The sequence below is a fragment of the Arachis duranensis genome, chromosome 3 (assembly GCF_000817695.3).
Source record: "Arachis duranensis cultivar V14167 chromosome 3, aradu.V14167.gnm2.J7QH, whole genome shotgun sequence".
NCBI lineage: Eukaryota > Viridiplantae > Streptophyta > Magnoliopsida > Fabales > Fabaceae > Arachis > Arachis duranensis.
The window spans coordinates 125,492,249-125,509,643 of NC_029774.3; the positions used below are offsets into that span (position 1 = coordinate 125,492,249).

The 17,395-nt window shown below is 37.4% G+C and overlaps 5 protein-coding genes across 5 annotated transcripts; 2 read left to right on the forward strand and 3 right to left on the reverse strand.

Annotated features, from left to right (window-relative positions):
- Positions 1 to 2,564: 2,564 nt before the first annotated feature.
- On the reverse strand, positions 2,565 to 3,212 carry LOC107481116 (putative F-box protein At1g67623). Its single transcript, XM_016101331.1, has one exon. It carries the CDS (start codon positions 3,210 to 3,212, stop codon positions 2,565 to 2,567), a length of 648 nt encoding a protein of 215 aa, XP_015956817.1.
- Positions 3,213 to 3,998: 786 nt separating this feature from the next.
- On the reverse strand, positions 3,999 to 4,637 carry LOC107481115 (uncharacterized). The gene has a single exon (XM_016101330.1). The coding sequence runs from the start codon at positions 4,635 to 4,637 to the stop codon at positions 3,999 to 4,001; it is 639 nt and encodes a 212-aa protein (XP_015956816.1).
- A 2,745-nt stretch (positions 4,638 to 7,382) lies between these two features.
- On the forward strand, positions 7,383 to 9,200 carry LOC107481292 (uncharacterized). Its single transcript, XM_016101549.3, has 2 exons — positions 7,383 to 7,919; positions 8,355 to 9,200. Exons 1-2 carry the CDS (start codon positions 7,559 to 7,561, stop codon positions 8,888 to 8,890), a joined length of 897 nt encoding a protein of 298 aa, XP_015957035.1. The 5' UTR covers positions 7,383 to 7,558; the 3' UTR covers positions 8,891 to 9,200.
- A 2,262-nt stretch (positions 9,201 to 11,462) lies between these two features.
- On the forward strand, positions 11,463 to 13,014 carry LOC107481290 (uncharacterized). Its single transcript, XM_052258341.1, has 3 exons — positions 11,463 to 11,913; positions 12,027 to 12,175; positions 12,538 to 13,014. Exons 1-3 carry the CDS (start codon positions 11,595 to 11,597, stop codon positions 12,646 to 12,648), a joined length of 579 nt encoding a protein of 192 aa, XP_052114301.1. The 5' UTR covers positions 11,463 to 11,594; the 3' UTR covers positions 12,649 to 13,014.
- Positions 12,992 to 15,309, reverse strand: LOC107481291 (protein PLASTID REDOX INSENSITIVE 2, chloroplastic). The gene is made up of 3 exons (XM_016101548.3): positions 14,943 to 15,309; positions 14,768 to 14,866; positions 12,992 to 13,183 (listed from the first exon to the last, which is right to left on the reverse strand). Exons 1-3 carry the CDS (start codon positions 15,189 to 15,191, stop codon positions 12,992 to 12,994), a joined length of 540 nt encoding a protein of 179 aa, XP_015957034.1. The 5' UTR covers positions 15,192 to 15,309.
- Between the last annotated feature and the right edge of the window lie 2,086 nt (positions 15,310 to 17,395).

A 17,395-nucleotide genomic window follows, 5' to 3' on the forward strand; every position in this document is an offset into this window, starting at 1 on the left:
TTCCTCCATGGTTAGAGGTTGATTAAGTGGGAGCAATGGACAATTTGCCATCACAATTGAGGAGGATAACTAGGATAGGACTTCTAGTTCTCATATCTTGCCAAGAGCTTTATTCGTTGTTAGGTTATTTCCCTTGCCATTTATAATTCTTGTCTATAATCTCAAAAAACCCCAAAATAACTCACAACAAAAAACAAGACACTTTATTGTAAATCCTAGGGAGAACGACCCGAGGTTCAATACTTCGGTTTATAAATTTAGGGGTTTGTTTTAGTGACAAACAACTTTTTGTACGAAAGGATTATTGCTTGGTTTAGAAACTATACTTCGACGAGATTTTATTTGAGAAATTCTAAACCGTCAAAAATCCAATCGTCAGGATGCAATCGGCAACTCCGTCATCGACGCCTCCTTGTAAACAGCGTCGGACCTCGCTGCACCCAGAAACACCTTGCAACTAACCTGCATGTTGAACAAATCCTTAATCGAATACAACGCAACCCTCGTGGCAATCCTGACCCATATATCGCGAGGAAGAAGATTCAGTGGACATTCGCACTCAACGGAGACGGTCCCTTTACCTCCGACCTTCTTGGCTGCCTTCCTCTTCCTTCCGTTGTTCATGGAACCTCCAGCCATTTGCAAGCAACTTAGGCCATAGGTTATACAGAGTATAAAGACGACACACGACCACCAACGATACATTTTGTGCTGTAAGGATATATATATTTTTTAATTGGTTCAGTGCCTCGTACGTTTCTCTACCGATGGTTCTGGAAAAGATAAGATAATTAATTAATAAGGGACGAACGAAATACTAATGTGCTATCCAATTCAACTGATTTGGTTTTACGATGCAAAAATTTAATGTTAACTTTTCGATTCTTGTGTTATATTCATGACAACCTTAATTGTGTTCGTTAATTACTCACTGAATAAATGTTAAATGTACGTTTCTCTACCGATGGTTCTGGAAAAGATAAGATAGTTAATTAATAAGGGACGAACGAAATACTAGTGTGCTATCCAATTCAACTGATTTGGTTTTACGACGAAAAAATTTAATGTTGACTTTTCGATTCTTGTGTTATATTCATGACAACCTTAATTGCTTTCGTTAATTACTCAATGAATAAATGTTAAATGTTATCCTTTCCTTTTTTTTTTCATCGAAATAGTTTAAATTAATGTCTTATTTTCGTGAATAAATCCCATCATTGACACGTTAGTTGCGTAAAAAACCCATCCAAGCAACTTTCTACTATATATATGTATACGTGCCCGTTATTCACAACCCCAAACCCTACTAAGTACTAACCCTTCTTCAGTTCTTCTTTGCCGTAACTCCTTCTCTCAACTCTCAGTCTACCCTTCTCCATTATTGCCACTATGTCGTCGTCCTCTTATACCGAGAAAATGTCGGAGCAATCCATCACCGAACACGCCATTAGTCCCGGCGACCTCGCGGAACTCTCGATCGACGCACTTATCGACATCATCTGCGTAGATGAAAAGTCCACAGATTATGATCTCGTTGAGGCGGCACTGGTTAAGAGGGAGGAGATGTTAAAGGCTACACTTGTAACGACCAACGCAGAACTGAGGCAGGCAAAGGTGGAGCTGATGGCCTCCAAGTTCGTCTTCGAGGCAAGGAAGGATGAACTGGAGGAAGAGGTGCAGGAAAAGCGACAGCTTGAAAAAGAATTGAAAACAGATAAGCAAAAAAATGACGCGCTCCTTCAACAGTTGGTTCTCACTGAGAAGGAAATACAGGCAGAAATTGCCAAGCGCCATGAACGGGAACATGTTGAGTCTCTTCTGTGGTGTGACCTAGAACGCCGGCTGGACGTTGTGGAGGAAAGGCAAAAGTTTTTGCTCCGTCGTGGTCATCATCCGGCCGGGCAGAATGAAGACGGGGCCGGAGGTAGTTGATGTGCTGCACATTATTGATATCTAAATGTCATTTTTTTCGTCCAGGCATGTATGCTGCTTTTATTTCCTTTTTTTTTTGTTCTGTCTCCCATTTGATCTTCTGTACTGGAACTTAAACTCGTATAATATGATTATATATACTTTAATCTGTTGATATCGGAGCCAAATACCAGAGGCAGTGCGTTGGATTTCCGAGAATGTTTACGGGTTTCTACTGATTTAAGTACATGTACCGTCATTTTACACTATACACTACATAATAAAACCAAGGAATACATACATAGTCTCATGTTACTTTTTGATATCCTAATATTATGTGAAATTATAGGAAATACATCTTTTAAAATAGATTGCTCGAACGAACAGAGAATGCGAAGCCATTGATCGAAACAAAATTCAAATTAATTCCCGCTCTTGTTATATAATAAAACATACATTCAGTGCAATTACATAATAAAAACTCCTAAAAAACCTCGAACATTGGGGTTTAGAAAACTACTTAAACGCAATAAGTCCCCAGGAACTTTCGGACATCGTATTCGGCCAGGCATTGCACACACGTCACACTGGACGAATCGCTCAACAGTACAGTTGGGGGAGGATTGGCGTGAGTGGTGAACAGTCACGGTCGTTCAGATGCGTGCCAACAATTCATTTAAGATCACTTTATTATCTTTGCAAACGTCCGTCAAGAAATTGGTGTAGCTCTCTAGCTGGCCAGAATTGATAAAACCCACCATCATTTGAACACCCCTAACCATGTCTTCCTCGTCTTCGTGATCAAACATTAACAACATGGAAGACAGGTAACCTGCTTTGACGCTGCCCTCCGTTGAGGCCCTAGCAAGCAGTTCCATGCCTTTGTCACGGCGACCAAACCGTAGATATTCCGCGAACCCATGTCGGACTATAGCATCCACATTTCCCACTTCCAGGCAGCGATCAAGGAATCTCCTTTCAGGCCCGTCCTGGTTACCTAAAAACCGCGCTAGCGATTTATAAGACATCGTCGCATGCTTGTATACAGTGTCTGATCTCGCCGCACCGAGGAAAACCTTACATGTCGCCTGCATGTCGAACAGATCCTCAATCGAACTCGATGCAGCCTTGGTGGCAATAATCGACCAAATTTCGCGAGGAAGGAGATTCAGCGGGCATTTGTGATGAACAGATACGTCCACTTTCTTAGTGTCCTTCTCGGGACTTCCGGCCATTTGCAAGAACTTCGTAGAGTGATTATCGGAGATTATGAAGAGGATAGACGACTGAGCTTGTGGCATTTTGCATTTTTATATAATGCCATGGGGGGAGGGGGTTAGGGGGTTGTGGTTCAGTACCGCATACGTTTTCCTAGATGTTTCCATTTATCGATGCGTCCAGATAGTATAATAATTATATTGATAAAGGAATAAGATAAATGTTATTTATTTGTTCTTTGCTGGTGCAATTACACCACTATTCGCGAACCTAGACTCCTTGCACCCTTACTCCTGAGTCCTGACCACTCTAGTTGCTTTATTTGTTTACTCTTCCATTTCTTAGCCTCCAGGTGAAAGAAAAAACAATAAATTGTATATTCCACCATCAACCCTAACCACCTCTCCCTCTCAAGTGTGTACCAGATCTCCTCTAACATTCGGATGGGAATGCGCACAGAAGGTGTCTAGTATTGTACTATTTAGGCCCAACGCTAATATTGAGCTGTTCTGGTCTGTTTGTTCTTTTTTTTTTATATTCTGCTTGATCTATTAGCTAATGAAGTTATGTAATAGTACTTCTATCGAAGGTTATGCGTGGGAGCGTTTAAAAGTAAAAACATCGTGATATGCATCGGTTCAAATATTTCATTTGTATGACCCACGAAAGCGGAAATTTACAAAGCCAAACAACTCAACCGCACGAATCATTAGCAATGAAATACATTCAACTTTGGTTACAAACAAGCTTCATCTGAAAGTAAACAGACTAAGGAAATGCAACACCTCAAACTCGGCAAGGCATTAGACGCACGACACACTCGACGAATCGTTGGCGGCACCCGTGGTCCCGCGGGTCGGGCAGACGCTTTACCGGCACACTATGGGCTTCCCTGGATCCGACGGGTGGACCCCAATCTGCGGATTTACAAACAACTGCCCGAAGAGTTCTTTGCACAATTCAATTTTTCCAGCAGCCATTATGTTCGCAAACATTTCAACCCTCCTGCCAGCGTCCGCCTCGTCCCCAACACCAGGCGTCAGCAGCAGCATCGTACACATGTAGCGGGCTTGGACGTCGCCCGCATCGGCGGCCTCAAGTAGGGTGTCGCACCCACCGACTCTTCGGCCCATCCAGAAGAATTCCCTCATCCCTATACGGAATATAGCGGCCGAATTTCCTGCGCGCTCGCTTTTAAAAAGGAACACATCCTCAGGACGGTCCTCCATGTCATAACCGAACACGACGGGTATCTCCGCCATGGAGGCCACCTTGTACACCAGAGGTGAGCGGGCTGCGTCCAGAAACGCCTTGCAGGTCGCCTGCATGTTAAACAGATCATGGATCGAGGCCGACGCAACCCTTGCTGCAGTTCTCTCCCATATTTCGCGAGGCAGAAGAGTCAGCGGACAGACGAGTGGGGTCACCACTTTCCCTTTCCCTTTCGTTCTCCCATATCCGGCCTTCTTTCCCCTTCTGCCTTTCTCGGAAGTTGCACAAAATTTCATCCTATTTGATTTAAATTTAGTGAATACGTCGTGGAAGCGGAAGGTTAAAGGAGGACCTTCGTTAGTATGGATCACCAGACGCGATGAAGGAAAACTGGGTAGTGAACTTATATACTGCAAAACGGCTCACCAGATAAGCCAGGTACCGTGCCACATACGCCTTCATTTATGCCCACTGTAACTGATGCTTCGTTTTTGGGTTTGGCACGGGAATCGAAGACATCGTAAATGTACTTTTAAAAGATGAACACTTAAAAATAATTTTAAATTTAAATTTAAAACTATATTAAACTTGTTATCCCTTCTTTTTCATTAAATATAAATCTTTTATTTTTTCAAAAAAAATGACGTACATTAATTACTCATTTTCTATGGAAAAAAAAGTATTCGAAGCAGCTTCTCACTTTACACTATAGGGCCTACACTATCGGAATAAACATTCGGAATTATTTTCATTTACCGTATCGTAATGTTATGCCAAATTTCGTTCCTTTATAAAGGATAAACCTGTTTCCAACTAAAATGCTTGGATCAACAAAGAATACGAAGGGACTGGTTTAAACAAGTACGTACCTCAGTGTGATTCCCTTCTTTGAAAAGTACGCGCTTTTTTTTTGGAGTGAAAAACGTAAACGTACGCGCGTTAATCTGGCGAAACACCTCCTGCCTTTTAAATTTTTTTTCTTTTTAATAAATAACCCTTAAACCTGATTAGACTGGGCATTAATTGGGAATTAATGTGGGTGCAATTACCAAGGGCAATAACCGGATTTCTAAAAAAGGCTATAACCACCGAATGAATTCAAAATTTAAATTATAGCCTTAATCTAATCTTATCAGTCATTCCATTTGACTGGGTTAGTGAAAAATTCCTTCGTATTGTCAGCCTTGCCCTGTTGATGGATAGACGGATTGATTTAGTCGATGGAAGCAGGTAAGTTGTTCATAATTACACTTATTATTTTGTATATTTATGGTTTTAAAATTTTTTTTTTTTTTTGGTTTGGTCATGCTGAAAAATAACATTTTTTTATCTGGTATTGGGCCAGAAAAACTGACTCGACCCAAAAACCAAAACCCGAACTCGCCTAGCAACCCAACCCCTAATACCCGACCCCACTCGAAGCTCCTCTCCTCTTCATGGAAGGCAAAACTCCTCGCTCCGCCCATGTCAATTCCACCTCCGACGGAAGTACTGGGTGTTCCTCTTCTTTCTTCAGCCATGTAAGTTTTTTTATTTTTTGGACCAAACCAGAGCAGTCATCCATTTTTAACAAAATTATTAATAACCCACCACTTGAGCCCATCATTGGTCTCTAAAAAAATGTGCATCTCAAGGAAAAAAAATATACTCCAGAGGCCCATCAGGATTGACCCAAGTTCAACCAACTTTGTTCTAACCTAACCCGCCCGACCCGTAACACCATCGGCCATCTCCTTCGTCATCCTCTCGCCCACCGTCCCCATGCCGATTCGATCCTTCTTTGTTGGTCGTCTCCGGCAAAGCCATAATCTAGCCGAAACACTATGCAGCTCCGGCGAGGACACTATGCAGATCTTCATCCTCCGAACCAATGAGTCGCGACAGAGGCCGCACTTCGTAGAGCAGGCAGCTTTGCAGTGTGACTCCGCGGGAGAAAGCTTCCTGCAACTCCATTGACGGGTCAGTGACGAATACGTAGACATCGCAGCTTAACTTGTATGCGTCAAACGACGTCCACAGCGCTTTTCCTTCCCTCCCAGCCCTCCTCCATCATCTCTGATTTAGCGTTAAACAGAATCACTAAGTGCCATTAATTTAATTCTTAAAACATGATAAACTAATTCTACATAAACCCAAATAATTTTTTATTGTAACAAAAATAAGCAGCTACAAAGTGAATTTTGCAAACTAACCCCTCTGACACATGATTCCCACTAACCAATCATAGGAGGAGAGAGAAAGATTAATCTCTACCATTGGATTGATAAAGCATAGAGATTCAACGGTCAAGGAAAAATAGGCACACCGGTCAGCCAAACATAAGTGTCATGGGCACTGGTGTGCCAAAGAATTTCGGCACACCAAATCCGTGCCCTTGTTTAGTCATTAGACGTAAACTTTCTGATACTTACGTATCGGGAGACGGTTAATCTCGAATGTTGTTGGAGTTTATTTTTTGATCCAAAATATATTTAAGAAACAATAAAAATTTGTTCAAATTCGTTTAAAATTATTTTATTTTATATTTATTAATTATTTTAAAATAAATAAATAATATTAAATTAAATTAAATAATTTTAAATTATTATCTCAATAACATGTTGATTTTCAATAAATAAGAGACTATTTTTTTTAGTCAAGTGGAGTGGACAATTCCTAATCTTAAGTATTTCAGATGAATTAAACAACTCTCAATTTTAAGTACATAATACATTCATATACTCTTTATACATTTATCAAATTTTTTTCTGATTGCAATCTTTAAAATTTAAACCCAAGACTTTTAAGATAAAAAAGAGGAGATATAGTATGTGAGTTAAGGCTCATTGGGAGACTGATCATTAAACCTGCTGCGTGCACTCCTCCAAGGCTCCAAGTCTCCAGCTACGTTGTTTTTTTTTTAGACTTACCCAGCTACGTTGTTTGGTAATGAATTTCACCAATGTTGCCCAAAAATATTGTTCTGATTGGGTATGGAAGATTTGGGCCTGAGTATGAGCCCACGATTATATTATTCCTTGGAGAAAAGAGAGGGAAATGTACTGCACCGCCTCATTGGCCCAAAACTGTAAGCAGGATTTCACAATCACCTCGTTCGTCGTTCGTTTCCTTCTGCGTCTGATCCTTTTCTGTGGTCTGCCATATTGGCGGTGGAGCTGACACATAACAACCAAGTCAGCAGAGTCAGAGCGAGTCGACTCCCTGAGAGAGAGAATCGATGGCGACGGCACAGGAGGAAGTAGCAGCATCACAAGCGGAGAAGGGGAAGATGAGGTGGTGGGAGCTGGAGGAGGATGACGGCGAGGACCTTGACTTCCTCCTGCCGCCGAAGCAGGTGATAGGTCCTGACGAGAACGGAATCAAGAAGGTCATAGAGTACAAGTTCGACGACGAAGGCAACAAACTCAAGATCACTACCACTACTCGCGTTCGCAAGCTCGCCAACGCCCGCCTCAGTAAGCAGGCCGTCCTCCGCCGACAATGGCAAAAGTTCGGAGACGCCGTTCACGAGGATGTCGGCAGCCGCCTTACCATGGTCTCCACTGAAGAGATCGTCCTTGAGCGCCCCAAGCCCCTAGGTATCTCTCTCTCTCTCTCTCTCTAGGGTTTAGTTAGGGTTTTGTGTGTGCCTACTTTGATTTGGTTTGCTTTGATTAACTCATCACATGATTCGTTAATTAGACTTTAGCCTTCCACATTCGTTCAAATTTTTAAGATAAGCCACTGGATAATTTGAATTGACTTAAACCTTGTAAAGTTAATGGCATTCGTAGATTTTAAGTAGGAAATAGGAATTAGGGTTCCTAGGTTGTTTGCTTGAGCTAAGTGGAGAAACTATGGTGTGTAGGATTGTGCTTAGTCCATTAATAGTGGCATTTCACCTTTGTGGTAGGTGCTATTATAATTCACTTGAGCTGAAATGTAGCTAATGAATGGGACAAGACAAATTTCTTTTGTGGATTAATCTATCATTAATATTAGAGTAATTTTGCATATATCTCTTTTTTAAACAGGTGCGAAATCAGAGGAGCCAAAGGCTACTGGAGACTCGCTATCTCAAATCAACAAGGGTGCTGTTCTTATGGTGTGTAGGACTTGTGGGAAGAAGGGTGACCATTGGACCTCGCGGTGTCCTTACAAGGACCTTGTGCAGCCAACAGAGGGATTTGTCGATAGGCCTCCAACTTCAGATGGCCCGACTCCTGCATCTGGTTCGACCAAGGGAGCATATGTGCCTCCTGGTATGAGGGCGGGTGCCGAGAGGAGCGGATCGGATATGAGGCAGCGTAGGAATGATGAGAATTCTGTGAGGGTCACCAATCTCTCGGAGGACACCAGAGAGCCCGATTTGCTGGAGCTGTTCCGCCCTTTTGGTGCTGTGAGCAGAGTATATGTGGCTATTGATCAAAAGACAGGCATGAGCAGGGGGTTTGGCTTTGTTAACTTTGTGAACAGGGAAGATGCACAAAGAGCTATCAACAAACTCAATGGTTATGGGTACGACAATCTCATCCTAAGAGTTGAATGGGCAACCCCAAGGGCAAATTAGAAATTCTGTGTTTTGCCCCTTTCTATGAAACAAGTATTTTGGAGGTCTATCCATCTATCTATTTCTTTAATCTTTTGTGATGATATTTGTGATCCTTTTCTAGGTATTGTTAATCACTAGTATGGCTACAAGGGTGGTTCACAAGTATCATTTTTTCTTTTGTTTCTAGAATTATTACTGTGTCTAGATATCTGCAGGGATTGTAGTCCAGACTTTATATACAAGTTGTGTAGATTGAGCAATATAATATTGTGTGTCATATATGATGAGTTGATTATAACCAGAGAAGATTATCTTCTCAGGCACTGGATCTTTTAGTGTGTAGTGTATTATGTATATACCATCTTCTGGAACTGCTATACTCAATTTTATATTTACCTCATTTGTGGTTTAAAAAGTGGTATAAATCCACAAAAGTGGATTCAAGTATCATTGCTCTTGAGATAGATATTACGAATGAAGAATTGCATCTAATGTTAACATTAAGGTGTTGAAACAACCATAAAGATAGGATTTGCCACCAACTACACGGTGCAAATATGAATCATCAATTCTGTAGGTTGTTCAGTAAACTACTATAATGTGAAACACATAATATGAGGCCCCAACAAATACGATTTGATTTGGTGGCTTCCATATTGATGGCCGTAAAGGGTCAAATCTCAACAATATTATATGAAAGACTAGTCTGTAGGGTGTAGATCCCCCATGAGTCATGCTTGGACAAGTAGTAGTCCACTTCTAATTAATACTCACAGCCTATGAATCCCAACACCTCACGTGCATCACAAACTATTTCCACGCGCAAACGCATTCCCATGTGAATCAAAGAAGAAAATCACAAGCCCTGAGGCTATGATAGTGCAAACTCATGGTATATTTATTTCCATCTACATTAGTCAAAGATCTTCGCTAATATTAGTACCTCTTGTTTTAAGAAGGTCAGTGTTTCATCCCATCCATCATTTGAATTTGTTGAACAAGACAAAATGATTTTGTTCTCTCTCCCCCTTTTCTTATGTATATTTTTATTAAGCTTTTTTTTCTCTATGTGATATATATGGGGATAGAAGTTGACAAACACATGGAGAGACTTCTTAAAAATGATGAATAGTACTTATAGGAGCTCATATAAGTGAGCTGATAAAAGAAGATTTAAGTACATACAAAAATTAAGATGAAACTCAATATAATGGTGAATTTTAGTTAATCATATTTCACCTTGTCATTTTCCCTAAAACGAGTATCTATACACCTCTACATACTAATGCTATTAATAATGACAAATGGTTCAAGAAAACGAGTATGTTTTCTTTGTCACACTACTGAAAGCTGTAGGATATCCAAAGTATAGCCAGCTAGGAACATATTTCAAGAAGGAACTAAACTATGTTTTGCCATATAATGGATCACTTTGAAGTTACATAAATCACATTTGACTTCGAAGCATTCAAGAAAAAGATTGTGCAATTGCGTCTATATTAAAATTCCCCACGGAAAACAATGTTCTTTGTTGCTATCATTTCATTATAGTTAGGAGACAAAATTTGAATTATTTTCTATAACGAGACCATTATTTACTAAAAGTACTTGGTATTCACCAAAAATATTTTTCAAGTCTTATAGAATTCACTATATTGAGTTGGTGAAATTCCACTATAGTAATACTTTACATAATTATAATAATTAAATTAATCTAACATTATTATTGAGATATAAAAATATATGAAAACACACAAGATGGAAGTTGATCTATAAAGTAAGAAGTGAAAAATCGCAACCATCTTAAATTGATTTGACACTTGCTTAAATGAACGAATAAACGGACTATTCGATCGATCTAATACGATACCCCTCTCTTTTTTTTCTTGCACAAAATCTATGCAACCGAATTACGTAGTAGCCCTTAACTGAAATTTCTGTAATGAAGAAAGAGATAGTGCCTTGTCCTTGTGTCCAATGTCCATCAAACTAAAAGAATCATGTTAACACGCACGCTTGGGTTAGTTATTTACTTACTTAATTAGCCTCTTCCTTATCATTATTAAAATTTAAAATAATGTGCCATCAAAGCTTATATTATTATATTATAACAAACCTCACAACTAATCATGGACCCCGTCGGCGTCAACATCATCCACCTCTGTCCACTCTCCACGTGGCAGTTTCTCTTGCTCAGGAGGCCGGTGCCGGTGCCCAATCAGTCATTTCGCATAGATAATAAGTATACAAATCGTACCATATAGTATAGAAAAAATCTCAAGTGTACCGAAAATATTGGTATTTTAGTTGTGTTAACCATTAATTTTAATTAATATATATTATTATATATATTTTTATAATTTAGATCAACGGTTAAAACAACTGAAACACTGTGTTTCCAGTACACTTAAAACTCTATAGATTACAATAATATTGTGAATAGTAGTAGGAATGAGTTGTCACATACTCATTATTATAACAAGATTGACAAGTTTCAAATAACAAAGTCCACAAAATATTTTTGTCATGCCCCACTCTTCATAAATGCAAACTTTGGCTATTAAAATTGAGTTGCCTAGTAAGCATAAGTTAGTTGGCACTTGGCAACTCCACTTATAGGATCAAAAGACGGTGTGTATAAAGAAAGAAAGAAAGAAGAAAGAACCGTTTTGGTTATTGTTTGAGAGATCAGAGAGAGAGAGAGAGAGAGAGAGAGAGAGAAATGGGGAATTGTCAAGCAGTGGATGCTGCAGCTTTGGTGATACAGCATCCAAATGGGAAGATGGAAAGGTTGTATTGGCCAGTGAGTGCAACTGAGGTTATGAGGAACAACCCAGGTCACTATGTTTCTTTGATTATTCCATTCCCTGTTGCTGAAGAAGCTCAACATCAACAACAGAAGAACAAGAATCATATTGAAGACGACGACAACAACAACAACAACAACAAGAACAGCACTCTGCTTGTTACTCATGTTAAGCTGCTTAGGCCTAATGAGATTCTCACTCTTGGCCATGCATACCGCCTCATCACCACTCAAGGTATTTATTTTTATCTGATGCTGGTATATGTGTGATTCTATATATGTATCTATGTATATGTGTTTGCATGGCTTCTATTTCCTGAGAAGATTTTTTTTTTCCTGGTTTTCTAGATGTTGTAAAAGTGTTGAGAGCAAGGAAGCTTGCAAAGTTGAGAAAGCCATTGGAGAAGACAAGTGAGATGGTGCAAACAGTGCATCATGATAAGAAAAGCTCAGTTGGAGAAAATGAAGAGAATTTGAATACAGGAAGTACATATCAGGTTTGCAGTTTGCTTCAGCTACCCTTCTTTTGATTTTTTTACTCTCTTTTTTTTTTTAATTTGTAATGTGATAGTTAACCACTATTCCATGAATAATATTCTATTAAAAGGGAAATTTTAAATGCTTAAACACTATACTTGCTGGTGATATATGATTTCCTTAAAGTGCTACTGATATAACAAAAAACAACGGCTGGATCTTGTAATATGAGCAACTCTAGACTATATATATAGAAAGAGATCTTAGAATATCCGTGTTTTAGAAGAAACTATAATTCAAACACAAATATTGTCTTTGTTTTATAAGTTTGAATCTCTATCATCAATGAGTGCTGATGCTGAAACTGCATAATGAATTACAGACAGCCAGAGCAGAGAGACAAAAGCTGAGAGCAGCTCCGGTAAATCCTCCGGCATCGAAGATGAAACCATGGCGCCCCTCCTTGCAGAGCATCTCAGAGGCTGGAATTTGAACCTTGCTAGGTTGTGGGCTTGTGGCTAACATGTACAGTGCTTCAGAACATCACATGAAGTTTTTCTTTCATCTCAGAAGGTGCCCCCTCATTGAATTCCTGACCCTGATAACATGGCCGAGGATTCAACAGAGGTTAAAACTAGATAGTTCTCTTCCATCACCAATCTCATACTCAAAAAGTGAATAACAACATATTTGTAAAGCACTAAAAGCAAAGGAAAAAAAAAGTAGTGAATGTCAAAATTTACCAATAGTGAAGTTTTTGTTATAATTAAAGGATCCATATGATGCTAGAGAAAGGAAAATTTCTTACATTGGAAATGACAACTATGAAGTGGAAGTCACTTCAGCTTTGAGTTCCAAACTTCCCAATCCTCATCAACAAAACTTTGTGCCCATAAAAGTGATGCCCTTGCAGCCAGAGCTGCTCCTGGCAACTTCTTCTTCTTTAGAGCTACCAACATATCAGTGAATGGCTCCACCAACAATGTCCCAGGACCTCCATACTCTTTGCACAAAAACTCATGAAATATCTGATTGTATGACCAAAAACCAAGGATGGTAAACATTTCAATCTAAAACAGATATGGTTGAAGAAAACAAGAGACTACTCGAAGCTTCAAATCACCCAAGCCTCAATAGGAGGTAGTATGTCAAAATATTGCCAGATTTGGGCCAAGTATGTCAGAAAAATAGAAAGAGAAACGGTTTAATAAGTGATGTCTAAAACAATATGCTGCTGATTATCTTATCAATGCAGATCAGGATAGAAAAGAAAAGAAAAGAAAGAAGTGCAGAATGAAACAGATAGTTATCACTCAGCCAATATTTATCAACCACTATGTCCTGAGAATGGTTAGGGCAATATTCATCATTGATGTAGGAGCTCAATCACGGAATCAATAAATGAGTATTTCATTTTAATCATGCGTGTAACAATAGTCTCATTTATGTACCAGGAATTTGATGCATGTGCTCTTTAAGCAAATTAGCCTATAATATGTATATGATAGAAAATTCCAATTCACACTAAGAAGCCAATATTAATGTCAATCCAAATTAAATAGAAGTTGATGTTATAGCTTTCGAAATCAATCTTAGGGTACCAACTTATAAAGAATATGCCAGAAATCCTGCCATCCGATTAAGTAACGTCTATAACTAGTTAAGTATCAAACAAGAACAATCATAAACCTGGGATATCAATGTTAATCCCCAAGCCTGGTAAATCAGTGAATGTATGCAATGAGAACTCATAACATGATGCTTATTAATTTTCAATTTATGATATTTCATCCCATCAAATATTGGTTAATAAAGAATAAATCTATATAATTAAATTTAGAATTCTCCATATGATAGAAATTCCACTTCTGAACAATTTTTAGCACTTCCATCATCTTAATCATCCAAAAGTATATTTCTCCTCGCATGAATATAATCAACTCAGCAAGTTATTATTATTGAGGGTCATTAGATCCAAGCAGTTCAATTAACCAATTTTTGCATGCAACAAAAGATTATGAGACACAAGACAACAAGTCTTTAACATTAACCTTGAAAGAAAAAATGACAAAAAAGAAAATTAATTAGAAAATAGAAGAACATTCATATTGAGAATACACCAACCAGTATATTTCAACAACTGAGATTAGTTGAATCACTCATTATGAGTAATGGAGACATGTGTGAATGTGTACAATGGCATCATCACAATATACTAACATATATATTGGTTTTCAAATCAACATCGCAACAACTACAATGAAAGGAACAGTGAACTGAATACTGAATGTCTAAACCAAACTTGAATCAGTAAAATGGAAGCAATACTATTTTATAACCCCAACCATCAAATCATATTAAAATGTTGCCATTAACACTTTGTCTATATTATAAGCATAATGGGCAAAAAGAAAATGACAAAGTAAATTGCATTCAAGTCCTACGTAATTCAAACACTTTAAAGTGACATTCCAATGAATAATTCCTCTAGTTCAAGCATTTTCCCAAACACCTAACACTCTAAATACATAATTGAAGCACTTTGTAATCTCTATCCAAACTAATTAATTAGAAAAGCAAAGTTTCTGGCGTGAAAAAAAGGGTGCACTGACCTGAGCACAGACGTCAACAACAGCATCAAGGTCATTCCCAAACTCATCTGTGTCATCTGAAAGCTTCTGCAAGAGCTCAACTTTGAACTTCCGTGTTTCCTGCAACATCCAAAATTATAAATAACAAAAACAAAAAACTTGAAAAATAAAAAAGAAAGAAAGAAAGAGCAGTTACAAATTGTGCAAAATGAGGGCTTGGGGCGGGATAGGCGTGGTTATGGGTGGGTGAAGCGCTGAGAGTGCGAGGGAGGGTGTATCTGGCGGAGAGGGAGGGAGGAGAGAGTGGAAGAGGGTGGCGCAGAATAAGGCAGGGAGTGCGTAGGATAAGAGCAGCAGGAAGAGGATAGAGAGTAGTCGTAGGGAATGAATAAGAAGAAGAAGAAGAAGAAGAAGAAGAAGCAACAAAGGAACTGAAAAGCTTCATTGGATACTAGTTAGTTCAATTCAAATGGCGCTAACTTCAGATTTCCAGCTCCTACTACAACTTACAAGTTACAACATTGCTACTTTTTTTTTTCAATTTTTTGTCTCATCCTTACCAAGGGAATAAAGTAAATAAACTCTGAATAAATAATACTACGTCTTTTTGTTAATTAAATTGGTCTAACATCAATAAATATCAGTTATATATAACATTTTTCTAAGTTTTATTATTTAACTTAGTTAGATTTGATTTATAAAAATATTTAGATAATAGATTGTTATATGTACAAAATATGATTTAAATTCTGTTTACTTAGACAAATTAATGAGCTAATTATTAAATCAATCAATCTTAATTACAGTAGATGTATTATATTGATTTAATGCCAATTGGGCTCCAAAAACAAAAATAGTCATGTCAGTAATGTCATTTGGGGTTTGGAATGGAGCCCTAGGCCCAAAATATCCTGAATGGGCCTTACTTGACCAAAGCAAAAACTTGCAAACACAATTCCATTTCAAGTCCAAAAAAAACACAATTCCAATTCCCCTTCACCTTGTTGGGGAATACTACCCCACCAGCAAAACAACAAGATAAAGAAAAGGTAGACTCTTAAAATTTGACCCAAAAAAAAGCTCTTAAAAAAATAGAAAGAAAAGGTAAACTGGGAAAGGAATATTAAGCACTGTTGCTTAATCTGAGTGTAGCTTCCGACAAAAGGAAACAGGAATGAGAATGTTGCAGTCTTACACTCTTACATGACACATTGACACAATGTGATTCTCCCTTTCTTTTTTCCTTCTCTTTCTTTCTTTTACACAGATACACATATTCTAATTTATTACCAATCCAATTAATTAGCCTATGCACCATTATTATGGATAAAATAAACACCACCTTTTGTGCTAATTTCCAAAGAGATAAAATCAAGGCGTATAAACTATAATGTGCTACAAGTGCGTAGTAGAAATTAATATAGCTAATTTTATTATTATTTTGAGATCTTTTATTAATTATTTGAGGATTTAACTATGTTATGACTTAAGGACATACACATTTTAAGAACACAATAATGGAAATTTTTTTAGTTTTTAAAAAATCATTTCCTCCTTTTTGGACATATAAAATAAATTATTTTTTTATAGTATTTTTAAACTTTTTTTATTAAAGATAAAAAAATTTAAACCCGCAACCTCTAAATGAATATGAAGAGATTATGCCATTTGGATTATAGTTCGTTGGCTTTTTAAATATATTCTTATAAAACATATTATTAGTAGAACTTATTATTTAAGTGCTAAGTATAAAAAAACACACACGTCTAAAGCCAAACTGAAACCAACTCAAAATATTGAAAGCAAAAAAATATGTTTACCCCAATACAAAAAAGATATTGTTCACAGAAGTGTTCACCAATCTACATATCTTTAGTGTTTATCTGAATTTGATTTAAAAATTGTGGATGTGGATTCGATCTGTGAAACTTTCGGATCAGATCAAATTGGATTCGCACACTAATCGAATCGAAATGCAGATTTTGTGTTAGTATCTGCATAACCACGTATCTGCAAAAATAAAAAAATAAATAAGTAAATATTTTTTTTATGTTTTATTTCAACTAATAATAGTTATTTAAGAAAAGTATGTTTAATATTATTTTAAGAGTAAATATATTTAAAAGAATAGAAAAAATGAATTTTATTGATATTATTTTAATAAAAATAAATTTTATAAAGTATTTTTATGTTTTGCAAATATATCTGATATCCGATATCCGATCCGCAAATTTGCAGATTAGATCGGATCGAATTCAACCTTAAAAATTGTGGATATTGAATCTGATCCGATTCAATAATTTTAGTACGAATTGGATTGAAATTTTGGTCATATCCAATCCAATCACCATTCACTCCTAATTGTTCACATGTTTTGGCTATATCATCGTGTATGTCATTTAGAGTAGTTGTTATTAAGTACAAATATTAAATCTATTATAATATAAGCTAATTCATATTTAATCTGTGAATCTTTTTGTGCATCCCACGGATGATATAAATTGAGAAAAAACTAAACCAATAAAAGAACTAAGGTATTTACATCATCACATAATTTAGATGAGTTAGAATTAATTAAAATAATTTTAATACAATCATTAATACGTGTGTGTGGGGGAAAGTATCCAAGATTGATTGTGGGATATTGAT